The 20,683-nt window shown below is 45.5% G+C and overlaps 1 protein-coding gene across 17 annotated transcripts in view; it reads left to right on the forward strand.

The window, feature by feature from the left end:
- Positions 1–20,683, forward strand: part of STXBP5 (syntaxin binding protein 5) — a 1,512,194-nt gene that overhangs the window by 820,248 nt on the left and 671,263 nt on the right. For all 17 annotated transcript variants that reach the window (XM_078649248.1, XM_078649254.1, XM_078649249.1 and 14 more), the window contains 2 exons: positions 1,711–1,858; positions 1,960–2,027. In XM_078649248.1, the coding sequence (XP_078505374.1) occupies positions 1,711–1,858; positions 1,960–2,027 (216 nt within the window). The remainder of the gene's footprint in view (positions 1–1,710; positions 1,859–1,959; positions 2,028–20,683) is intronic.

The raw sequence follows: 20,683 nt of genomic DNA on the forward strand, positions 1-20,683 counted from the left end.
TGCATCCCTTCTGGGATGGGGCGGCCTCATGGGAGAGGCGGAGATTGGAGACAGAGGTCTCCAGCGGTGTCCGGGCTCCATATCAACCTTCTGGAGCTCCGGGTGATTCGTCTTGCAGTGAAGGCATTCCTTCCCTCTGTCCGGGGAAGAGTAGTGCAGGTGTTCACAGATAACACCACCGCCATGTGGTATTGCAACAAACAGGGCGGGGTGGGGTCGTGGACCCTATGTCAGGTGGCACTTCGCCTCTGGACATGGCTGGAACATCAGGGCATTTCCCTGGTGGTTCAACACCCGACAGGTTCCCTAAACCCCAGGGCGGACGAACTTAGCCGCAGGTGCATGATGGATCACGAATGGCGTCTTCACTCGCAGGTGGTGCAAGGTCTCTTTCAACAATGGGGAGAGCCTTTGTTAGATCTATTCGCCACTGAAGAGAACGTGCAATATCAGCAATTCTGCGCTTTGGAATTTCCAAGGCGGCACTGGCTAGGCGATCCTTTTCGTCACAAGTGGAGTTGAGGTCTGTTGTTCGCCTTTCCGCCTACACCACTTCTGCCCACAGTGCTGAAGAAGATCAGGCGCAACTGGGCCCAAGTCATTCTTAAGGCTCTGGATTGGGCACGAAGAATCCGGTATCCCGAGCTGCTCAACATGGCCATCGATCCTCCGATCCGACTGCCTCTTTGGGAGGGTCTTCTGTCGCAGCAGCTGGGGACGGTCCTCCACCCGAACTTATCCAGCCTTTCAGGGGCTATCTTTCCGCCATTTCTGCCTTTCTTCGGCTTCCTGAACAGCCGTGTCTCTTCAAGTGCCCGGTTGTAAACCGTTTCTTAAAAGGCATAACGCATCTCTTCCCTCCTATTCTCTTTGTTATGCCTCAGCGGGGCTTGAATCTAGTCTTAACCTATTTAATGCGTGCTCCCTTTTAGCCGCTTCCCAACTGTCCTTTGAGGCTTTTAACTCTTAAGACTGCATTGCTGGTGGCCATCACATCCACCAGAAGAGTGAATGAGCTCCAGACCCCATCCTCAAAGCCTCCTTTTCTGTCTGTGCATCCGGACAAAGTTGCCATCAGGACTCGTCCATCCTTCCTTCCTAAGGTTGTCACCTCCTTTCACATTGGGCAAACCATCACTTTGCCTACCTTCTTTCCCCCTCTGCATCCTCTGAAAGAGGAAGATAGGCTCCACCGTCTGGACCCAAAACGTACGCTTTTTTTATCTGGATCGCACCAAACAGTTCCTGGTGGATGACCAGCTCGTTGTTGGCTACGAGGGCGCCATGAAAGGTCAGGCCGTACACCATCTCCCGATGGGTCGTTTTGTGTATCAACGCCTGCTATTCTTTATAAGTGTTTGTAATTTCTGGATAAAAAAAGATCATAATCGAAAGTCTGTGTAAGTTTGAAGCTTTTAATAATTTTGCTTGATTCTGTGGTTTCTGCACATTGGGCCAAACACATTTCATTGCCTTATTTTGTTGTTATTCATAACAGAATTTTTGCAAATTGATACCACTACTGTATCAGAATACATTTTTCATGGATATACTAATTTTATTACCTACTTATTTAGCGCCGCTCACCAGTGACCACTGATTTGCATACATAAAATGTGTTGTATGTGTTAGAAATAATATTCATTAGATCATGATGTTTGGTTTTACTTGATTTTTATTAGCTAAGCATTGATTTTCCTTGTTTTGTAGGTATCCCATATTTGAGAACCCTTACCCCTTGAGTATTCATGAATCTCCTGTTACGTGTTGTGAGTATTTTGCTGATTGCCCTGTGGACCTTATACCTGCACTTTATTCCGTTGGGGCTAGGCAAAAACGTCAAGGTTACAGTAAAAAGGTACTGACTGATAAGTACGTTCTTTTTTTTTTTTTCAACAAAATGATGTTTGCAGAAATTGGTTCTTTTTTGCTATGTTTACTCTGTATTTTCACTTTCAGGAATGGCCAATCAGTGGAGGTAATTGGGGTTTGGGAACTCAGAGCTATCCTGAAATAATAATTACTGGGTAGGTTGTCATCTGTACATTAATTATATTTTTGTATTTGTATGTATGCTGTTTGTCTTGTTTGATATTTTGGATAGTGGGTATGTACAAGATTAAACTAGAATCAATATTGCATTCAAATTAAAAACAACACCAATAAGTGTACTTATTTAGCATTTTATTATGGTATCATTAATTACCCGCTTATTTTTAAAGACTGTGGTATAAAATTACCCTGTAGACAGGTTTGATTTTTAAAATCTTATAAAGCTATTCAGCATATGAATGGGGAAATATGTATTTAGAGCAATCATGCGGCACTGCTGTGTGATGCTGTTTCATCGCAGTGATGAAAACAGGAGTCATTACATTTTCGTTTTTATGTCTGGAGTCATTACATTGCATGGTAAGTTTTCATACCCTGTACTTCAGGAGTCTTTTACATTGCATGTAATTCAATACATTTATGTTTAAATAGGTGTGTGTGTGTGTGTGTATATATATATATATATATATATATATATCGAATATAAGATTATCCACAGCTTGGATATATATATATTCACTGAAAAAAACAAAGGCTACGTGGACGTTATAGTTGGGTATAAATTAGAAATTCTGAAGTTATGGTTACCTTATCTAACTATTACTTACGGCCCTGCAATGCATTGCTTATGACCTCTCTTATTACATCACTCATGACATGGTCAGTGACATCACTGATTTCTTTATTTTTTTGACTAATTTTTATTTATTGTGCAAGCATGGTGGCACATTTACAAGATACCGGCAAACATATTTAGGATTACTTGAAACAACAAAATGGTACAGTTCCCCTATGAGTCATGGACAGTTGTGACAAGATGGTAAGTTTGACAGGAGTTCTTGGTTCTAAAGTATATATGATCAAATCAACATTGATAACAAATAAGGTCAATATAGCCACTGAGGCAGTTTGGAGGCTGTAAAAAAGGAAATGGAAGAAAGGGAGTACACGTGCTAACTCTTGGTATAGTCCACACGCTTCAGCACGGTCTTTTTATGGATTCAAGTGTAAGAGGTTGTGCTTAGGATGTATCAGCAAGCAGATGGACCTAAGGTGAAGAGACAGTACTGCCCTATCTTATTTTTCTGGAAAAGTCTGGTTTACAGTTTCTTCTTTTAGAATGCATTTGGCTGCCATCACTCCCTGCTTAACATAAGTTTCCTTTCCAGGCATATGTCTTTACTGTTTCAGTGATTATAGAATTCTTTCAGGATCTTAGGAAAATAAATTTCCTATTAGAAATCTTTCTCCCTGTAAATTTTGGTACCCTATAAACAGATGGGATCCACCTTCGAAACAATGCTAATGTACATCACCTTTCTTATAAGATGGGTTTCTAAGTGGTTATTAAATCTGCCAGTATGGTGAGGGGCATGCACGCTATCTTTATCAATGAACCATACATTGTTTTTCATCGTACCAAAGTGTCATTAAGAACTTGCCCTTCCATTTCTTTCAACACTTATTTCTGATTTTCACATTAATCTTACTAATTCCTTGTCTACATTTGTCCCAAATCCAGCTGAGAGGTTGATACCTACTCGATGTTTTTTTTTTTTTTTTTTTTTTTAATTTTTTATTTTCTCCCCCATTTTTTCCGTAAATTACATTACAGTATATACAGTACAGAATTTTCTTACAATTATACAGTCATACAATCAAAGCCATGAAAAAAGAAAAAAAACGAGACCTAAAGAAGTACAACACAATAATTCCAAACAAAGAGTGTTCCTGAAAAAATGAGCACAGAAACCCAATTCACGTCTTGCTATTCTTCCACTCTTCTATGGGGCGCCATATCTTCCCCCCCAGTATTCTTGCCCTTTTGCCTTTCCTATCATAAATGGCTTTCTCCAGATTGTATATATGCAGTAGCCTAGCCATCCAGATATGAAATAGTGGTGCAGATTTATCTTTCCAGGCTTTCGCAATAATTAATCTGTACACTGCTGTGGCCAAAAATACGAATGCGGGATAGTTGTTATTATCGCCTATGCTAATTCCTAATATTATCAGCTCGTCTGTGAGTTTTACCTTCAAGCTTAAAGACTTCACCAAGAACTCCTCTATTGCAATTTTTAGTGTGCATAACTGAGGGCACTGGCAGAACATATGCGTAATATTAGCATTCGTTGCATCACACCGTGGACAAGTTATACCAGTGTTGCCCCCCCATTGTGCTATTCTGGCTGGTGTGTGATATAACGAAAAAATAGTTTTATAATGTTGTGTTTGCAGTGTAGCAGAACAAAGTATAGTTCTTCCAAAGTCTAAGGAGGCTTGCAAAGCTTCCGGGTGAGCCCCAACTTGCTCAATCCATTTCTTACTAAATTTCTCCCTGTCATCGGCTTTATATTCCTGTAATTCTATGTACAATTGTCTGATTGAACCCCGTAGACCACTCCCTAGGTATTCCATAATCCTACAACTTGACATACCTGCTGGTCCCCCCTTTTTTAGATGGAAGTAGCTTCTTATTTGTAGGTATTTAAAGAAATTATTTCCAGGTATTTCAAATCTATGTTGGATATCTTGAAATAACAAAAAATCCCCTTCCCCATCCATCAAATCGCCTATTTTCTTAACCCCTTTGTCATTCCAGGTTTTCATTGTGTTATCCCAAAAAATTTCTGTTGGTAAATCAGCATTTAGGTATAGCCTCAGATATCTGTTAAATCTGCCTAGCCCTACTCTTTTCATAATAACCCTCCAAATTTTATATACTGCCTCCAGGGTTTTAAATCTAGTATGCTTAAAATATGTAAACTCTACTGTATTAACCAAGGCATTCTCAGCCCTTTCTCCTAATAGTGCTTTATAAGTATTCTCTATACCTATCCCTTCCTCGTGAAAAGATCCACCACCCAGTAGCGCTTTAGAGTACTGCAGTACTGCAGCCCAATAATAAAATCTGAAATCTGGTGCCCCCCAACCTCCCTTTTCCCGTGGTAGTGTCAGAAATCTGTATGCTCTTCGTGTCTTGCCTTGTGCCCATATTAACCTATTCAGTGTTGCTTCTATTTTATTGAACCATATCCCATCAAACAGTAAAGGAATCGCCCTAAAGAAATATAGAAATTTGGGGAATTTGACCATTTTAATAAAGTTAATGCGCCCCATTAAAGTCAGATGTAGATTATTGACCCTCTCCAAATTTCTCCTAACTTTCCCTAATAATGGCCCCATGTTTATTTCCACCAGCTTCCCTAGATCGGCCGTCACCTTAACTCCCAAGTATGTAGCTTCTTGAACTACTCTACTATCACTAAAGGTGGTATACTTATTCTGCACTATCTGTGTTTTCCCTTTGTTTATTAGGTATCCTGAGAATATACCAAATTTCCTTGCCTCATCTTCAATTTCGATCAGTGCTTGCGCTGGCTCTGGAGTGACAATCGCTACATCGTCTGCGTAGGCAAATAATTTATAATCTTCCCCATGCAGTGTAACAGGTCTAATCCTACAATTCGCTGTTAACCTTCTCAAATAGGGGTCCAAATAGATGGCAAACAGCAACGGAGAAGCTGGACACCCCTGTCTTGTCCCCCTCCCAATCTGTACCGTTTTCGAAAATGATTTATTTATTCTTATTCTAGCTGTAGGTTGTCTGTATAGAGCCTGGATTGCTGCCATAAATCCTTTACCTATTCCCGCCCACTCCATCGCTTTCCATAGGTAGGCCCAGGAGACCCTGTCAAATGCCTTCTCGGCATCTAAAAAGATTACTGCAACTGGGTCTCCCAAGGCCTCTGCTGCATCCAGGACAGTGATCATTTGTCTGGTATGTTGGGTAGTCCCTTTACCAGGTATGAACCCATGTTGTTCCGGGGACACCATTTTCTCAATGATCTTACTCAATCTATTAGCGAGGGCCTTAGCGTATATTTTCACATCGGCATTAAGTAGAGTGATTGGTCTATATGACCCTGGCTCTGTTGGTGGTTTATCCTTTTTTAATAACACAATGATGTCTGCACCCGACCATGACTTTGGAACAATCCTACCACCCTGTGCCAGACAGCATATCGCCCACAAATCTATACCTATGACGTCCCAGAAGATCTTATAAAACTCGACGGGTATCTGATCCTGTCCTGTTGCTTTACCTGCTGGAAGGTCGGAGACAGCGTCCCCGATTTCCTGAAGAGTTAACACCTCGTCTAATTTATCTCTCTGCTCTATACTAAATTCTGTCTGTGGTCTTGGAGTTAAATAGGCCATACTTTCTTCCTCACACTCAGACTCGCTCGTATTTTCATCTTTCTCGTATAATACCTCATAGTACCTCCTAAATACCTCCTGTACCTCCTCAACCTTATTCACGATTGCCCCAGTGTTATCCCTGATTTCTTTTATTTCCCCTGCTGCCATCGTTTGTCTTGTTCTTATTGCCAGGAGGTGCCCTACTCTTTCATTGTATTCATAACACAACTCTTTTTTTGCTAAGTAATTCCTAGCTAGCTTCTGCGCTAGCGAGACCCCTGTTTCTGCTTTTTGAATTTCCAGTTCAAGTAATATTGATTCAAAAGGTTCCCTCTTACTAATTGCCTCTACCAAAGCCTCTTCAATTGTTGCAAGGATTCTAATCTCTTCCTCTGTTTTCTCCTTCTCCCTTCTATTTCTAGCGATTGTGTAGCTTAGTGTCTCCCCCCTTATACCTGCCTTGAAGCTATCCCATACTACATCTGCCGATGTGGAGTATCTATTAATGTCCCAAAAATTCCTTATCCAAGCTTTCATGCTTATAATGTATTCCTCCTCCTTTAATAGCCCTCTTTCAAACGTCCAGGTAGAGTTTAATCTCTCTTTAACTTGAGCAGTTCTTATACTTAAAACCAGGGGGTTGTGATCCGACACAATCCTAGGGAGTCGATCTATACTGGAGATACCGACAAGAGAGCTAGAAATAAGAAAATAATCCAGTCTAGCTATCGACTTATGTGGTGCAGAATAGAATGTGCTACCTGACCCCATTGGGTTTTTTTCCGCCCACATATCACTTAGTGCATTGTGTCTAGCAAGATTTTGTAATGATCTGTATACCTTTTTCTTCCTCCCCGTGTAACTCTCCCCATGCTCAAACAAACCATTTAGCCCGTTGATGTTAAAATCACCACAGCATATCACAGGCTCTGGCCATATTGCTAGTTCTCTATCTGCAAATTCAAAAACATCCGGATCGTCCTCGTTTGAGCCGTACACAGAGATAATTGTAAATCGAGATGTATTTGTTTCCAGTTCAATCATCACCCACCTCCCTTCGCTGTCCTCCTTTTTCCTTTTGACTATTGTGCAGCCTTTCCTTGCCAGCACTGCAACCCCCCTACACCTTTCTATCTGGCCTGTATAAGCTAAAACATCATACCCCATTTGCTCCAACAAATAAATCTCATTAACGGCTATGTGTGTTTCTTGCAGACTGACAATGTCAATTTTCCAGAATCGCAGTAGAGCTCCCAATTTTTGTCTTTTTTCTCTGTTGTTCAGACCACATATATTCAGCGTAATTATCTTAGTCTCCATCTACCATATTTTTTTCCCCCCCCTTCCTTTCTCCCAGCTTTCCACTCTCATTACTTCCGCATTTCCCTCTTGAAAGCGTAATGACTTTTATTAATCTGTACTGTATTTTTATTCCAAACACAAAACGTGCCCCCCCACCACCCTCCCCTTCTGTACCCCCCCTCCCCTGCAGCACCCCCCCCCCCTGTGACAGGCAAATAGGTCAGAGCTGACCTATGCGTGCCCACTGTGCGTTGTAGCGTCGCCCCCTCTCCTCCCCTACCCCACCGGCAAAGAAAAATCCAATCCCAAAACAACTCCTATTCTCCCTAGTCTTTATATTGTTTTCCAATTTACCCGTTTTTATTTAGGCAATACTGTTTCCTCCCTAGTTTCATTTCCTCTGCTTTTCTTTTCCTTTTTTTTTTTTAACCTTTTCACCCCTCTACCCCACCCTATTCTCATATGTCTACTTGGTAATACTATCTACTAGCTCCACCTTTACCCTTCATCTCTTTCAATTCTTCTAGATATTCTCCAGCCTTAATCTCTGAAAAGAACATCCTGACTCTGCCCCCAACAATGACTTTTAGTTTTGCCGGAAACATTAGATAGGCTTCAGCGCCTTGACTCTGAAATGCTGCAATCATTTGCCTAAGTCTCCACCTCCTTTCCACTGTGACGTGGCAAAAGTCCGGTCTTGCAAAAAATGTAGTTCCATCCACCGTCTTTTTAGAGTCAGGTCTGGCCTTATCCATCAGTTCTTGTCTCGCCAGAAAGTTCCCGAAGAACACTAACATCGCTCTTGGAAGTGAGCCATCCCCTCTTTTTTTCCCCTTTGTCGTGAGCGGAAACCTATGTGCTCTTTGCACCTCTTGTTCCCATTGCCATGGGGTCTCCGGGAAGGCCCCTTTTAGCAACTTTATCACAAAGCCTCTGGGGTCTTGTCCCTCTGTCCCTTCTTCTATTCCAAGAAGGCGTGCGTTATTTCGCCTCTGGCGATTCTCCAAATCCTCTTCCTTCCATTGCAGATCCTCCATCACCTTTGATTGCTCTTCTCTGTTAGTCTGCCAGTCCGTCACTTCCTCCTCAATCCTGCCAGTTCTTTCTTCCACTTCGGTAACTCTTTCGCTCACTTCCTCATATTTTTTATTTATTCTCCTAATGGAGGCTTGAATTTTTTTCGTATCATGCCTGGCTCTTCTACTCTCTGCTCTGGCTTCCATTTGGATTTGTTTTAAAGTTGTAAATATTAAGTCTAGTTTCCCATCCTCACTCTGGGGGTCTTGCCCATCCTCTTTGTAGAGATTTGAAGTAGCAGAATAGTCCCACATCAATTTTTTATGAGAACTCTTGTGCGTTATTGTGGGGGATCCTGTTCTCCTACTAGTCGGTCTGCGTTTTTTCTGTGTGTCTTTTTCTTTGGAGCCCCCTGTATCATCAGTGCTGGAGAATGAGTCTCCCGTTTCACCCTCCTCTTCACTGCTGGTGATAATGGAGTCTGAACCTTCAGGAACAGAGAAGAATTCTCTGTCCCCCTCTGCTCCCTCTGTGCTTTCTGTGCTCTCCGTATATCCACCACCCAGCTGCTCCTTTTGCCCTTGCAGTAATCCTGCCTCCACCTCTTGAAGCGCTTCTAATAGCGGGTCTGTGGTTAACGATTTAATTTCAATCACCTCTTTTGACACTCTCACCTCTTTTTCCCTGGTCGTCCGCCCAGCCTCCTCTCCGGCAGTAGCTGACTCCTTTGCAGCTTGTTCCGCAGTAAGCGTGAGCTCCGCCTGCTCCGCTCGCGTCGGTTGCCTAGCAACGCCTATGCTTGCGTCCACGAGGACGCTGCCTCCAGGTCCGCCTGCCAGAGAGTTCTCCGTACCCAAGGCTGTCTCTGCATCCTCCGTTAGGGCTGGCGGGGGTACCTTGCTACTGAAGATCTCGATTACTGAGGGCTGACGGAAGGAGGGATCGCCCTTCTTTCTCTCCGTGGTGAGTTTTCCCGCTTGGCCAGGCTGCACGCTGTGACTACCGCTGCGCGTGTCATCATTTAGAATCAGATTCTTGCCTCTGTCTTTCTCGGCAGCCTTCTCTATTTTGCGCTGCTGTGCCTTGGCCGCCGTCGAGATCGTAGGTGTGGAGCGTTTGCTGGGTGGGGGCCTCTTGGTCTTCGGTATCGTACCAGTCCTTCCCGGATCCTTCAGGGCTATCTCTTCTGCCGGTCCGATACTTAGAGCCACTGTTTGTTTGTCTTTCGCCCGATTTGCCATTTTAGGAGGGCAGGCCTTTCGGAACTCCTTAAAGAGTGATTTCCATTGCAGTAACCTTTTTTTAAGGTAATGAAATACACCGCTATTCCCTTCCCGCATCTGTCGGCGTAACCACCACTGCATGCTTCTTTTAGCAGCCGATCAGGATCCTGTTATCTCCATGGGTCAGAGAGGGGTCTAGATGCGACTTGCACCTACAGCGCTACAGCGGCCATCTTGCCTCCCATAATTCACAATGTCCCTACTCGATGTTTTGAGTGCTTAACACTATTTGTTTAAGACCAGGGAGAGGAGTTGGCCGAACGGCTAGGCCGGTCGACCTTGAATCTGGGGAACCAGGTTCGAGTCTCGGCAATCACGCTGAACATCCTGTGATTCTGGGAAAATCACGTAATCTACCCGTGCCTAATAAAAATGAATGTCTCCTCATGTAACTGAACTGGTGCTATGTAAAGCGCTCTGATACCTGATAAAGCTTGCGCTATATAAAACTCTGTAAAACAAATTTGCACATAGGTGCCCACTAGAAGAACGCCAAGCGCAGTGGATGAGAGCTGTGCGGGCGTAGGGGCATGATGGTGACTAGGGTATTTTGCTACATGGACTAAAAAGGCAGTTGCCTTTACTGGAATTTAGTGTGAGGTCCAGCGCTAGAGTACTTCCCTGTATTAAAACCCCTCAGACAGGAGTGTTCTCTTTAGCGGTCTCCAACTCTTGTAGAAGCGAATTCCAATCTGTGGCTATGGGAACCCTGCCTCATTCGAGTGTTGCTGAGCACCAGTGTTTTAAGTTGGGCAGACAAGTCGTGTCATCTGATTTCCTGTGCCTAAACAGACTGAGAACCCCACTCTTCATGTTGTATAGGTCTGCGTAACCAGAGATTATAGATAGTTCTCTTGTAACCTCCTGCCATAGTGTGGTCGCACTGGGGTAGTACCAGAACATGTGGGGCCTGTTGGCGTTAGGCATGCTGCATCTGGGGCAGTGCGAGGACGAGCCAGAGATTTTATGCAGTCGTGCAGGAGTGAGGTATGCCCTTTAAAAGCTATTATTTTGGATGTATTGGAATTTGACAATACGGAGTAGTTTTTGAGGAAATTGTAACTTGTCCGATTCCTTCTGGGTTTGTGCTCAGCCCAAGTCCTGTTCCTATTTCTGTCTTGTAGGCAATAAGCGGTCCTGTGGAGTACACACCAATGACCGAGTAAGATGTTGATGGCATCCACCAATAGTGTGGAGTGTATGTATCAAGGTGTTTGCTGGTGGTTCTGTGTCTGTTTACTGCCAGAGGCATTGTATTACGGCCAGTAGTCTATTATATGCCAGAAAAAGGCAGCTGGCAGTTCACAATCTTTTTGGAGCTGTACAAAGTGTGAGACATCAGTGAGAGGATTCCTTCTGTTAAAACAAGAAGTAAAGTACAAGCTCTATCCATTGGTAGCACTGAGAGATACAAAATCATTACATAGCCTGATGAACATAGTGTTTGCATCTATGGTATGAGGGGTCCCCATGTTTAGCTTAATAATTTGAATGATCCCGCCCCACATTACCTCAGGAGGCTCTCTCCCCCTTTTATGATACATAACTGTTTGGGAATAGGGCGCCTAGTGTGTCCACACCAGCTTTTTCCCAGGTCGCTATACCGGCCTTTTTTCTAAGTCGCGGAAGGGACGTATGGAGCTGATACAGATCTCCAACGTGTTCATTGTCAGGGTTGGAATCTTGTTTAGGCTTGTGAGTAAACGGCCATGTGCAACTTGTAAGAGAGAATTAGACCCATAGGGCACGCTGCCTTGGGGAAGGAAACTTTTTTGTACCCAGTGCAGCGCTCTGTCTGCTGTGGGCATCCCCAGTTCCTCCAGCAGGCGTCCTGCCAACCAGCGGATAGGTGACTGCAACTGCACCACCAAATGATAATGTTTGAAATTGGGGGCATCAAGGCCCCTTTGTTCACCGGTAGCTGTAATTTAGACATTGCAACACAGCGCCTGCTCTCGTGCCAGAGAAAGCCCCCAAGCGTGTCATGTAGAGCGCGGTAAGTGGTATGTGCACTGAGAGATTATGGAAAAAATATTAGCATCAGGGGAGTATCACCATTTTACACAACGATACTCTGCCCTGGACAGTGTAGGGAAGAATGTTCCAAAATGTCAGTTGAGGGAGGTAATAGCTCTGGTGAGGTTACCGTCAGTTAGGTCATGTGTGGCGTGGTATATCCGAATGCCCACGTAACGGAAAATATGTGGTTCCCACCTAAGTAAATGCTCATCCACAGTGAAATGTTGAGGTGTACAATTGGGGCTGAGTGGAAACAGGCACGACTTGGACCAGTTTACCCCTAGGCCTGGTGCCGCTCGGAATTCTTCCAATATGTTCCTGATCTCTGCTACACAACTTTGAATGCCTCTGTAAATAAGAACATCACCGGCATGAACACTGAACCTTGGTGTTGGGTCAGGACTACAAGCCCTACGCAGACCAGTACTAACGGCTGCATCGTTTCTGCGCCTGGAGGCGTGTATTAGGACAGAGGAGCTCCAGTAGCACAGGATGCGCCTGGGCGAAGACCGGACCAGGAGCGGGCCCGCCTTCACCTGTTACTGTCTGGAAAAAGTTGGGCTGCGCTACTCTCTTTGATCATTCTTCCAGGAACTGTACAGTTTTCTCTATTATGATTTTGCCTTATGTTAAGTGTTTGGTGACCTCTAAAGGCATGGGCATACGTAAAGCTTGTGGACCCGGCAAAAACAGAGACCAGCGCAAAGAAACCACATAAACCAACAAAGAGGAAACCTGTGCTTTCTTCAATCAGCACTAACACTGGCCGATATTGACTCACTAAAAGAGAAGGTGGAGACCCTCCTGAGCACTGAAGCTACAAAGGGGAAGGTTAAAGGAAAAGATAAAACGCTATGAGTCCCAGATATATTTAAGAAAAATAAGTTAGTGCCTACTGCATCTGTTGATGCTGGTACTAAAGTTCTGAGGACCCCAGCCTCAGATAAACCTGGGATCATTGAATCCACTTTGTCCCAACCTTATGAAATACCAACCACTGTAACAAGCAATCCAGCTTTGTACCCTTTATCGTCTGAAAACAAACTAAAGGGGCTAACTATATATACACCAATGCATAAACGACTATTATCCAATCTGGGCTAACCTTGTAACAGTAACAGTGATAGTGATAGTATTCTCTGTAAAAACAAATAAGAATTTAAATTAAAAAAAACATTATTCCTAACCTACTTTGCCAAAATTGCTTTGCTCCATTGAGACTGACTGATGGAAATAGCGAGTTGCTTGTTCATAAAGGGTTATCACGACCAACCATGTCTACCCAATCCAATAGAGTCTCATACCGTGAAACAGAGGAGGAAAATCTTTTACATTCTGAAAATGTTAAGCTGGACCATCTTAGCAACATGCTTATCTCTATAACTGACTGGGTTAACAGCTTAAAAAGCAGATCCTGCTGTTGTGGGCATGTCTTCACCAATGGGCCACTAGGAAATCAATTGAAGCTCGGGAACAAAAGATCTGGCACCAGGTTGCAAAGGCATGACTTCGAGACCAGGCCCTACGGTGAAAGCACAATATGTCGGGAAAGTGTGGCAGCTAAAAATCAGCCTAAAAGCATTTGCATTCAGGCTGCCTCTAATGGGTCTCATTGTCCAGTGGTGGCGGCCGGCATGGGTGGCAGAGTGGGGGTGGTGGAGGATAAATGGAATAAAAAATAAAATTACTTACCTTGAGGCCAGGTCCCGCGTGTCTGCAGCAAGGTACCCTCCACTAAGCCAAACACGACGCTGAATGCAGCATTGTGCTTGGTCTGAGCGCCGTGACACGGCGCTCAGCCAGGGGCTTGAGGGGGGGGCATGTTCTCCATGCAGGCTGTAATGCAGTCTGCATGGATAATTGGGAAAATGCGCATGACTGGTTTGGGCGGCCCAAGAGGGCTGACCAAACAGTCATTGCGCACTTAGGAGTGGGCAAACCACTTCTTTCTTGCTCCCAGAGCAGCCCGCCCGCCTGCTCGCCGCAAAGCAGCAGGACACGAGGCATAAAATTATAATAACTCTTAAGTTATTACCATTTTATGTTTCTCACTGCTTAAAAGCAGTGGGGCGACACTCCTCCGCCATAGCGGAGAAACCACCATGTGTCCAGGCCCATCCGATATCGCCATAGCCGTCCCGGAAGGCTACAAGATCACTAACAGAGACCGCACCAACAGAGTAGGAGGAGGACTCGCCTTCATCCACAGAGTCTCAACCAACACCGACGACAGCCTCAGCACCGCTGAACATTTGCACTTCCAGATCCACACCGACCCCAACACCACCCTCAGAGGAACCCTTGTCTACAGACCCCCCGGATCCCGACCACAGTTAAACGACTCCATTGCTGACTGTCAGCACACACGCCCTCGCCTCCACGTACTACATCCTCCTCAGGGACCTGAACTTCCACCTCGAGAACAACAATGACACCAACTCCACTACCCTGATTGACAAACTAGCCAACCTCGGACTCAGACAACTCGTCACAACACCCACCCACTCCGCCGGCCACACGCTTGCCCCCATCTTCACTGCAAGCCCCCATGTCTCCTTCAACCACACCACCGAACTCCACTGGACCAACCATCGCTGCATCCACTTCACCTTCCGGAAACCCACCACGCACCACCGCACCCAACAAATGCCTCGCCGCTGCTGGAGCAAAGTCACCGAAGACCTGCTAACCACCACCCTCGCACAGAGCCCACCCGCCGACCCCAACACTGCCACCCTCAACCTTAGACAGTGGATCGACGACTGCGCCAACACCCTCGCCCAGCTCAAGAAACCCTCCATTAGTCACACCAGCAAGAAAGCCAGCTGGTTCACCGAAGACCTGCAGGCCTCCAAGCAAACCTGCCGAAAACTGTAAAAGAACTGGCTTTGTGAATGAACACCGGACAGCTACGCAGCCCACAAGAACGCTACCCACAGACACCACCACCTCATCAGATCCGCCAAAAGGATCTCTTTCAAAGACCGCCTAGACAACAACGCACACAACAGCAAAGAGCTCTTCAACATTGTGAAGGAACTCTCCAACCCCAGCTCCAACACCAACGACATCCCACCTTCGCAAGATCTGTGCGACTCGCTGGCCAACTTTTTCCATCGCAAGATCACAGACATCCACGACAGCTTCAACGCCATGACCACCCCGACAACCACTGAGACCCCACCCCCACGACCACCATCCGCACCAACCGCCTGCTCTCCTGTACCACCATCGACTACGACACCATCAAGATCATGAACACCATCCACTCCGGATCTCCATCAGACCCATGCCCACACCACATCTTCAACAAAGCCAGCACCGCCATCGCACCCCATCTCCGGAAAGTCATCAACATCTCCTTCGAGACAGCAACCTTCTCGGAGAGCTGGAAGCACGCCGAGATCAACGCCTTACTCATGAAACCCAAGGCGGACCCCACGGACCTCAAGAACTTCTGCCCATCTTCCTGCTCCATTTCCCGGCGAAGGTCATCGAGAAGACCGTCAACAAACAACTGACCCGCTACCTCGAGGAGAACAGCATCCTGGACCCCTTCCAATCCGGGTTCCGCAGGAACCACAGCACCGAAACTGCCCTCATCACTGCCACTGATGACATCAGGACCCTGCTGGACAACAAAGAAACCGCGGCCCTCGTCTTCCTTGACCGGTCAGCCTCCTTCGACACGGTCTGCCACCGCACTCTACAAACACGCCTTCACAACAACGGGCTCCAAGAGTAGGCCCTGGACTGGACCACCTCCTTCCTCTCCAGCAGAATACAGAGTGTCCGCCTTCCCCCCCTTCCGCTCCAAAGCCACCGAGATCATCTGCAGCGTACCCCAGGGCTCATCCCTCAGCCCAACGCTGTTTAACATCTAGATGGCACTGCTCGCCCACGTCGCCCGACTGCACGACCTTAACATCATCTCCTACGCCGATTACACCCAGCTGATACTCTCCATCACCAAGGACCCCCCCCATACCGCCAAAACCAACCTCCACGAAGGAATGAAGGCCGTCATCGAATGGATGAGGAACAGCCGACTGAAGCTGAACTCAGACAAGATGGAGGTCCTCATCCTCGGATCCACCCCTTCGGCCTGGGACGATTCCTGGTGGGCGACCGCTCTGGGAACAGCTTCAACACCCACCGACCACGCCCGCAACCTAGGGGTCACCCTCGACTCCACCCTCTCCATGACTAAGCAGGTCAACGCCGTCTCCTCCTCCTGCTTCAACACCCTCTGCATGCTCCACTGGATCTACAAATGGATCCCCACCGAGGCTAGAAGGACAGTCACTCAGGCCCGCGTTAGCAGCAGGTTGGACTACAGAAATGCCCTCTTCGCAGGTTCCTCGGCCAAACTCCTGAGATGGCTTCAACGCATCCAGAACGCCTCTGCACGCCTAATCCTCGACATCCCTCGCTGCAGCCACATCACACCGCACCTAAGAGACCTGCACTGGCTCCCCGTCAACAAGAGTATAACCTTCAAGCTCCTCACCCAGGCACACAAGGCACTCCACAACACCGGACCAGCATACTTCAACAGACGACTCAGCTTCTACACTCCAACCCGCCAGCTCCGCTCCGCCGACCTCGCCCCAGTCCCCCGCCGACCTCCGGTGGCTGATCCTTCTCCCACCTCGCTGCCAAGACCTGGAACACCCTCCCCATCCACCTACGCCAGACCCAAGACTTGCTGACCTTCAGACGACTCATCAAGATCTGGCTTTTCGAGCAGTAGCAACATTCCACATACCCCTGCGCCTTGAGACCCTCACGGGTAAGTAGTGCGCTTTACAAATGATTTGATTGATTGATTGACCCTCCCGACAACCATTCCCACCTGGTGAAGGAGCTAGTGCTTTTTGGCGATTTCTCTGGCTCGCAGATTAACTGGGCCAAATCTGAGCTCTTTCCACTCACAGATGCGACTCAACCTGTCTCGACCAGAAACCCTCTCAAGTGGACAGAGGGACATACCAGATATCTTGGCATTCAGCTACACAGGGACAAGCACCAAATATTGCAATTAAATTATGGACACACAGTGGCAAACTTAGAAGTGCAAGTCGAGAGGTGGTTTAAAATGCCACTTTCAATAGCTGGCCGGGTGGATATCATTAAAATATTTGTGCTCCCCCAGCTGCTATACCTCTTCCTCAGTATTCCAATACAGCTTCCGAACTCGTTTTTTTAAAAGTCTGCGCAGTCAACTCCTTCGTTTTCTTTGGGCAGGCGGCCGACTCCACATATGTTGAGACACTCCGATATACGAGCGCAGCAGCCTGGGGGTGCCTGACCTCCATCTATATTACTTGGCAGCTCAATGCCAATATACACATAGATGGTACCATCTGGTTGGGCGCATCCCCTACCTGAAGCCAGAACTGGACCAGCTGTGGACCATCCACACTTAGCCTTGCTACCTAAACAGTGTTGACATTATAACAGTATGAAAGACCTGCTGGGCCTGGCCAACGCTGTGCCGTAGGCTGGGTAGTGGCCCCCACTACTCCCCAGCTCTCTTGCTGAAAAAAAATGAATGTCTCCCACTTACAGGCGAACCCCTTATACAGCGCACATTACTTTATTACAACATCCATACCATAGGAGATCTTTTCCTCAATGGCCATGTATGGCAAATCGCCGACGCCTCCCGTTTCAACAATATATCAAACATGCATCGCTTTATATTCCATAGACTCTATACCACCCTGCGATCCCAACTGCCCAGCTACCACCTTGCTTCGAAGAGTTCCCACCATTGAAGCTTGTAATATCTGACACAGATGGCACCCACCTGACATCAAGACTATACAGTGCATGTCTGGTGTTGAAACCGGACACTACTATCTGAGTGCGGGAGGCATGGGCGCAGGACCTTGGCACTCCCTTACCAGACAAAATGTGGTCTTACTGGTGCTCACAAATAGCGCTCAATCACAGACATAAAGGACTACATTTCAAGTTTCTACACCAGGCTTTCCTCACCCCGTTGGATATTGCCAAGCATGATACAAATAGGCCAAACTGTTGTCCCACATGCCAGGCTTCCACCACGGACTTTGCACATCTCACATGGACTTGTCCCACCATTTCTGCATACTGGGTCTCCTTATACTCACATATCACAAAAATGCTAGGTACCACTCTACAACCAGATCCAGCGGTGCCACACTTCCGACCTTCCCCGAGCAGTGCGCAGACTCGCCTAAATGGCGTGAGATTGTGGTTCATTGGGGCAATGCACTGCCTCCCTCCTCTACTGCGCGGCTGAAGCACATGTCACACAGCGACAACGTCCGTGCGGATTATACCGTCCTCCCGCCCCGACATCACACCCCATTGATATCTGGCAACCCTTGCGTGACTGTTTACATACCCTTGAGCAAGATCCTACTGACCGCTGAGCTTCCTCCCCTCTAGCCTCATTAACACCTTTAGATCTGCTTAATGAGCCCATCCTACTTTGTTTTCTGTAATAAGGCCTTCCCATCAGGATATCTCTTCCCTTCCCTCTTCCTGTTCATAGCTCAGCTTTATTGTCATGTGTTCAGAAATGGAGTTGCTATGACACTGAATTGATACATGTAAACTATAGACTGTTGGTGCATTTTATATATTGTGTTTGCAAAGAAAAACCAAAAAAAACACGTGGAAAAAAATATGAACAGTTGGTCACAAATGATTACACTATTGTATTATGACAGATAAAAATGTGATTCTGTTTACTGTAGTTGAACCCAGGAGTATGGGGTAAATCATGCAGATGTAGTGGTAGAAAATATTCCTGTTTTTAGGCCCAGGGTAGTTGTAGGCATAACCTCTAGCAGTAGAAACTTTGGGATATTACTTTTTGGCTTGAATGTTACCGACACCAACTCGGAGGAACCCTTAGGCTCGTCCAGTGTCCCCCCGATCCTAAAATTTTTTATGTTATAATGTTGAAGCTGGCCAATTCTTATTGGGTATCATATATTGGGGGCTATGAGGTATGTACATTCCAAGATACATGGGCTACCACAAAGTGATCATAAATGGGTTTACCACATTTAGCGTAGAAGCAAAACCACCAACTAAATTTGGGAGGGCTATTGGTAGACTCTTAATCCTGATAAAAAACGATCTTTTAGGCTTCCATACTCCACTGCTAATAAATTCGCCCTGACTTAATAGGTATGGTTTTCCCTTTTCAACTGGTCTTTGTTTGGCGCTAATAAATATTTATGATTTACAAAAAAAAAAAAAATAATGTAAGATCAACCGTGGTGAGCACTGAATCCCCCACTTACATACTTTTATAAGAGGTCTTGGACTCTCTGGGCTAGAATTCAAGAATAGTGCTATCAGGAGATTTCAATACCACCTTGAACCATTTCCATACATTGAGTTAACTGAAGCAGAGGATGAATCATGGGGAATTACTCTGTTGACAGGAATCCCATAAAGAACCCATCCACCACCGCTCTTAAATTAGTTTCTGTAACGGTTGGCAGAGGGTTAAGGTCTTATAATTGTACTATTTCAGACCCTGAAACGGCTCCCACATTTAAAAGAGACTCCCATACTAGTGTTACAGATGGTTATCCTAGACGTGAGGTTATGGTCACTTCTGGTTGATATGAAAGTGGGCTTGCACGCAGATAGTTGCCATAACCCACTCAATCTACTGTTAACTGGGGAATCCTTGAAAAGGACAAATAACACAAGCTATACAATTGTTGCAGATTCAAATTTAGCCAAAAATTACCCTTGTCACATGGCCAAACATTCTATCGCACCAAAAATGATATTCGCAGGTATATGAACTGTTCTTGGTCTTCTTATTGAAGTACTTGGGGACAAGGGACATAACCATTTCTATATTAAATATACATAATTCATTCTTAGATGAGATGTATAAGATTTTTTTATAAAGATATTGCCCATATAAAACAGGCTTCGGTTAAAGAAGACAAGTGGTTTAATCATGCCTGTAAACAGGCCAATATGCGTCTGAGAGCAGCTGTCACAGGAGGCGATAAGATATCAATTGCTGCAGCCATGCGCAAATATAAAACAACTATGAGTATTGCTAGAAAAAACTGGGATAAGATTTGGCTTGACATGATAGTTGCGGCCCAAAAAAATGATTCTCAGTCTTTTTGGCGTGCAGTAGCTCAGCTCATAAATCAACAGTACCCGCCCACAAGGCAAAGAGTATATGTATACCGTATGTAGAACACTTATCGTTGTTTATCATACGGGGTGCGTCTATCACACAAATTTAAATCATTTTTGAAAAAATAACCTGTTTTGTACTAATGGTTAATTGCTATACCAGGGATGTGGAATTCCTATAGTCCGACGCCCAGGACATATTGTTTGGGGTCAAGGGCAACAAGTTTTCTTTTGTATTTTGTCCTTGGGACAAGAAGGCCCAACCCCCTGCAGCACAAACCCTATGGCTGCCAGTTTGCAGTACCACATTATGGACCAGGGACTGGCACTGTCTGCAGTTAAGGTAATATTTTTGTCCATATGCTAATGCTGTTCAAACTTGCATTCATGGTCCATTAATTGAAAGCCTTTATTATTAGGGTGAGCGCTCTAATTAATGTTGTAAGCTCTGACTGCATTACTGACACTGGTTCCAGTATTAAAATGTGTACACACGTTTTCAAAGTTTAGTAATATGAGGCTACTATGAGGCTCCCAGAATGCTCTCTGATTTCATGTAAATATTAGCAGAAGCTTGAAAGCAAGATTGATGATTCTTTGCTTTCAAAATAAAATGTTCATAAATAAAATGAAAG

This window comes from Lissotriton helveticus, chromosome 6, assembly GCF_964261635.1.
Source record: "Lissotriton helveticus chromosome 6, aLisHel1.1, whole genome shotgun sequence".
NCBI lineage: Eukaryota > Metazoa > Chordata > Amphibia > Caudata > Salamandridae > Lissotriton > Lissotriton helveticus.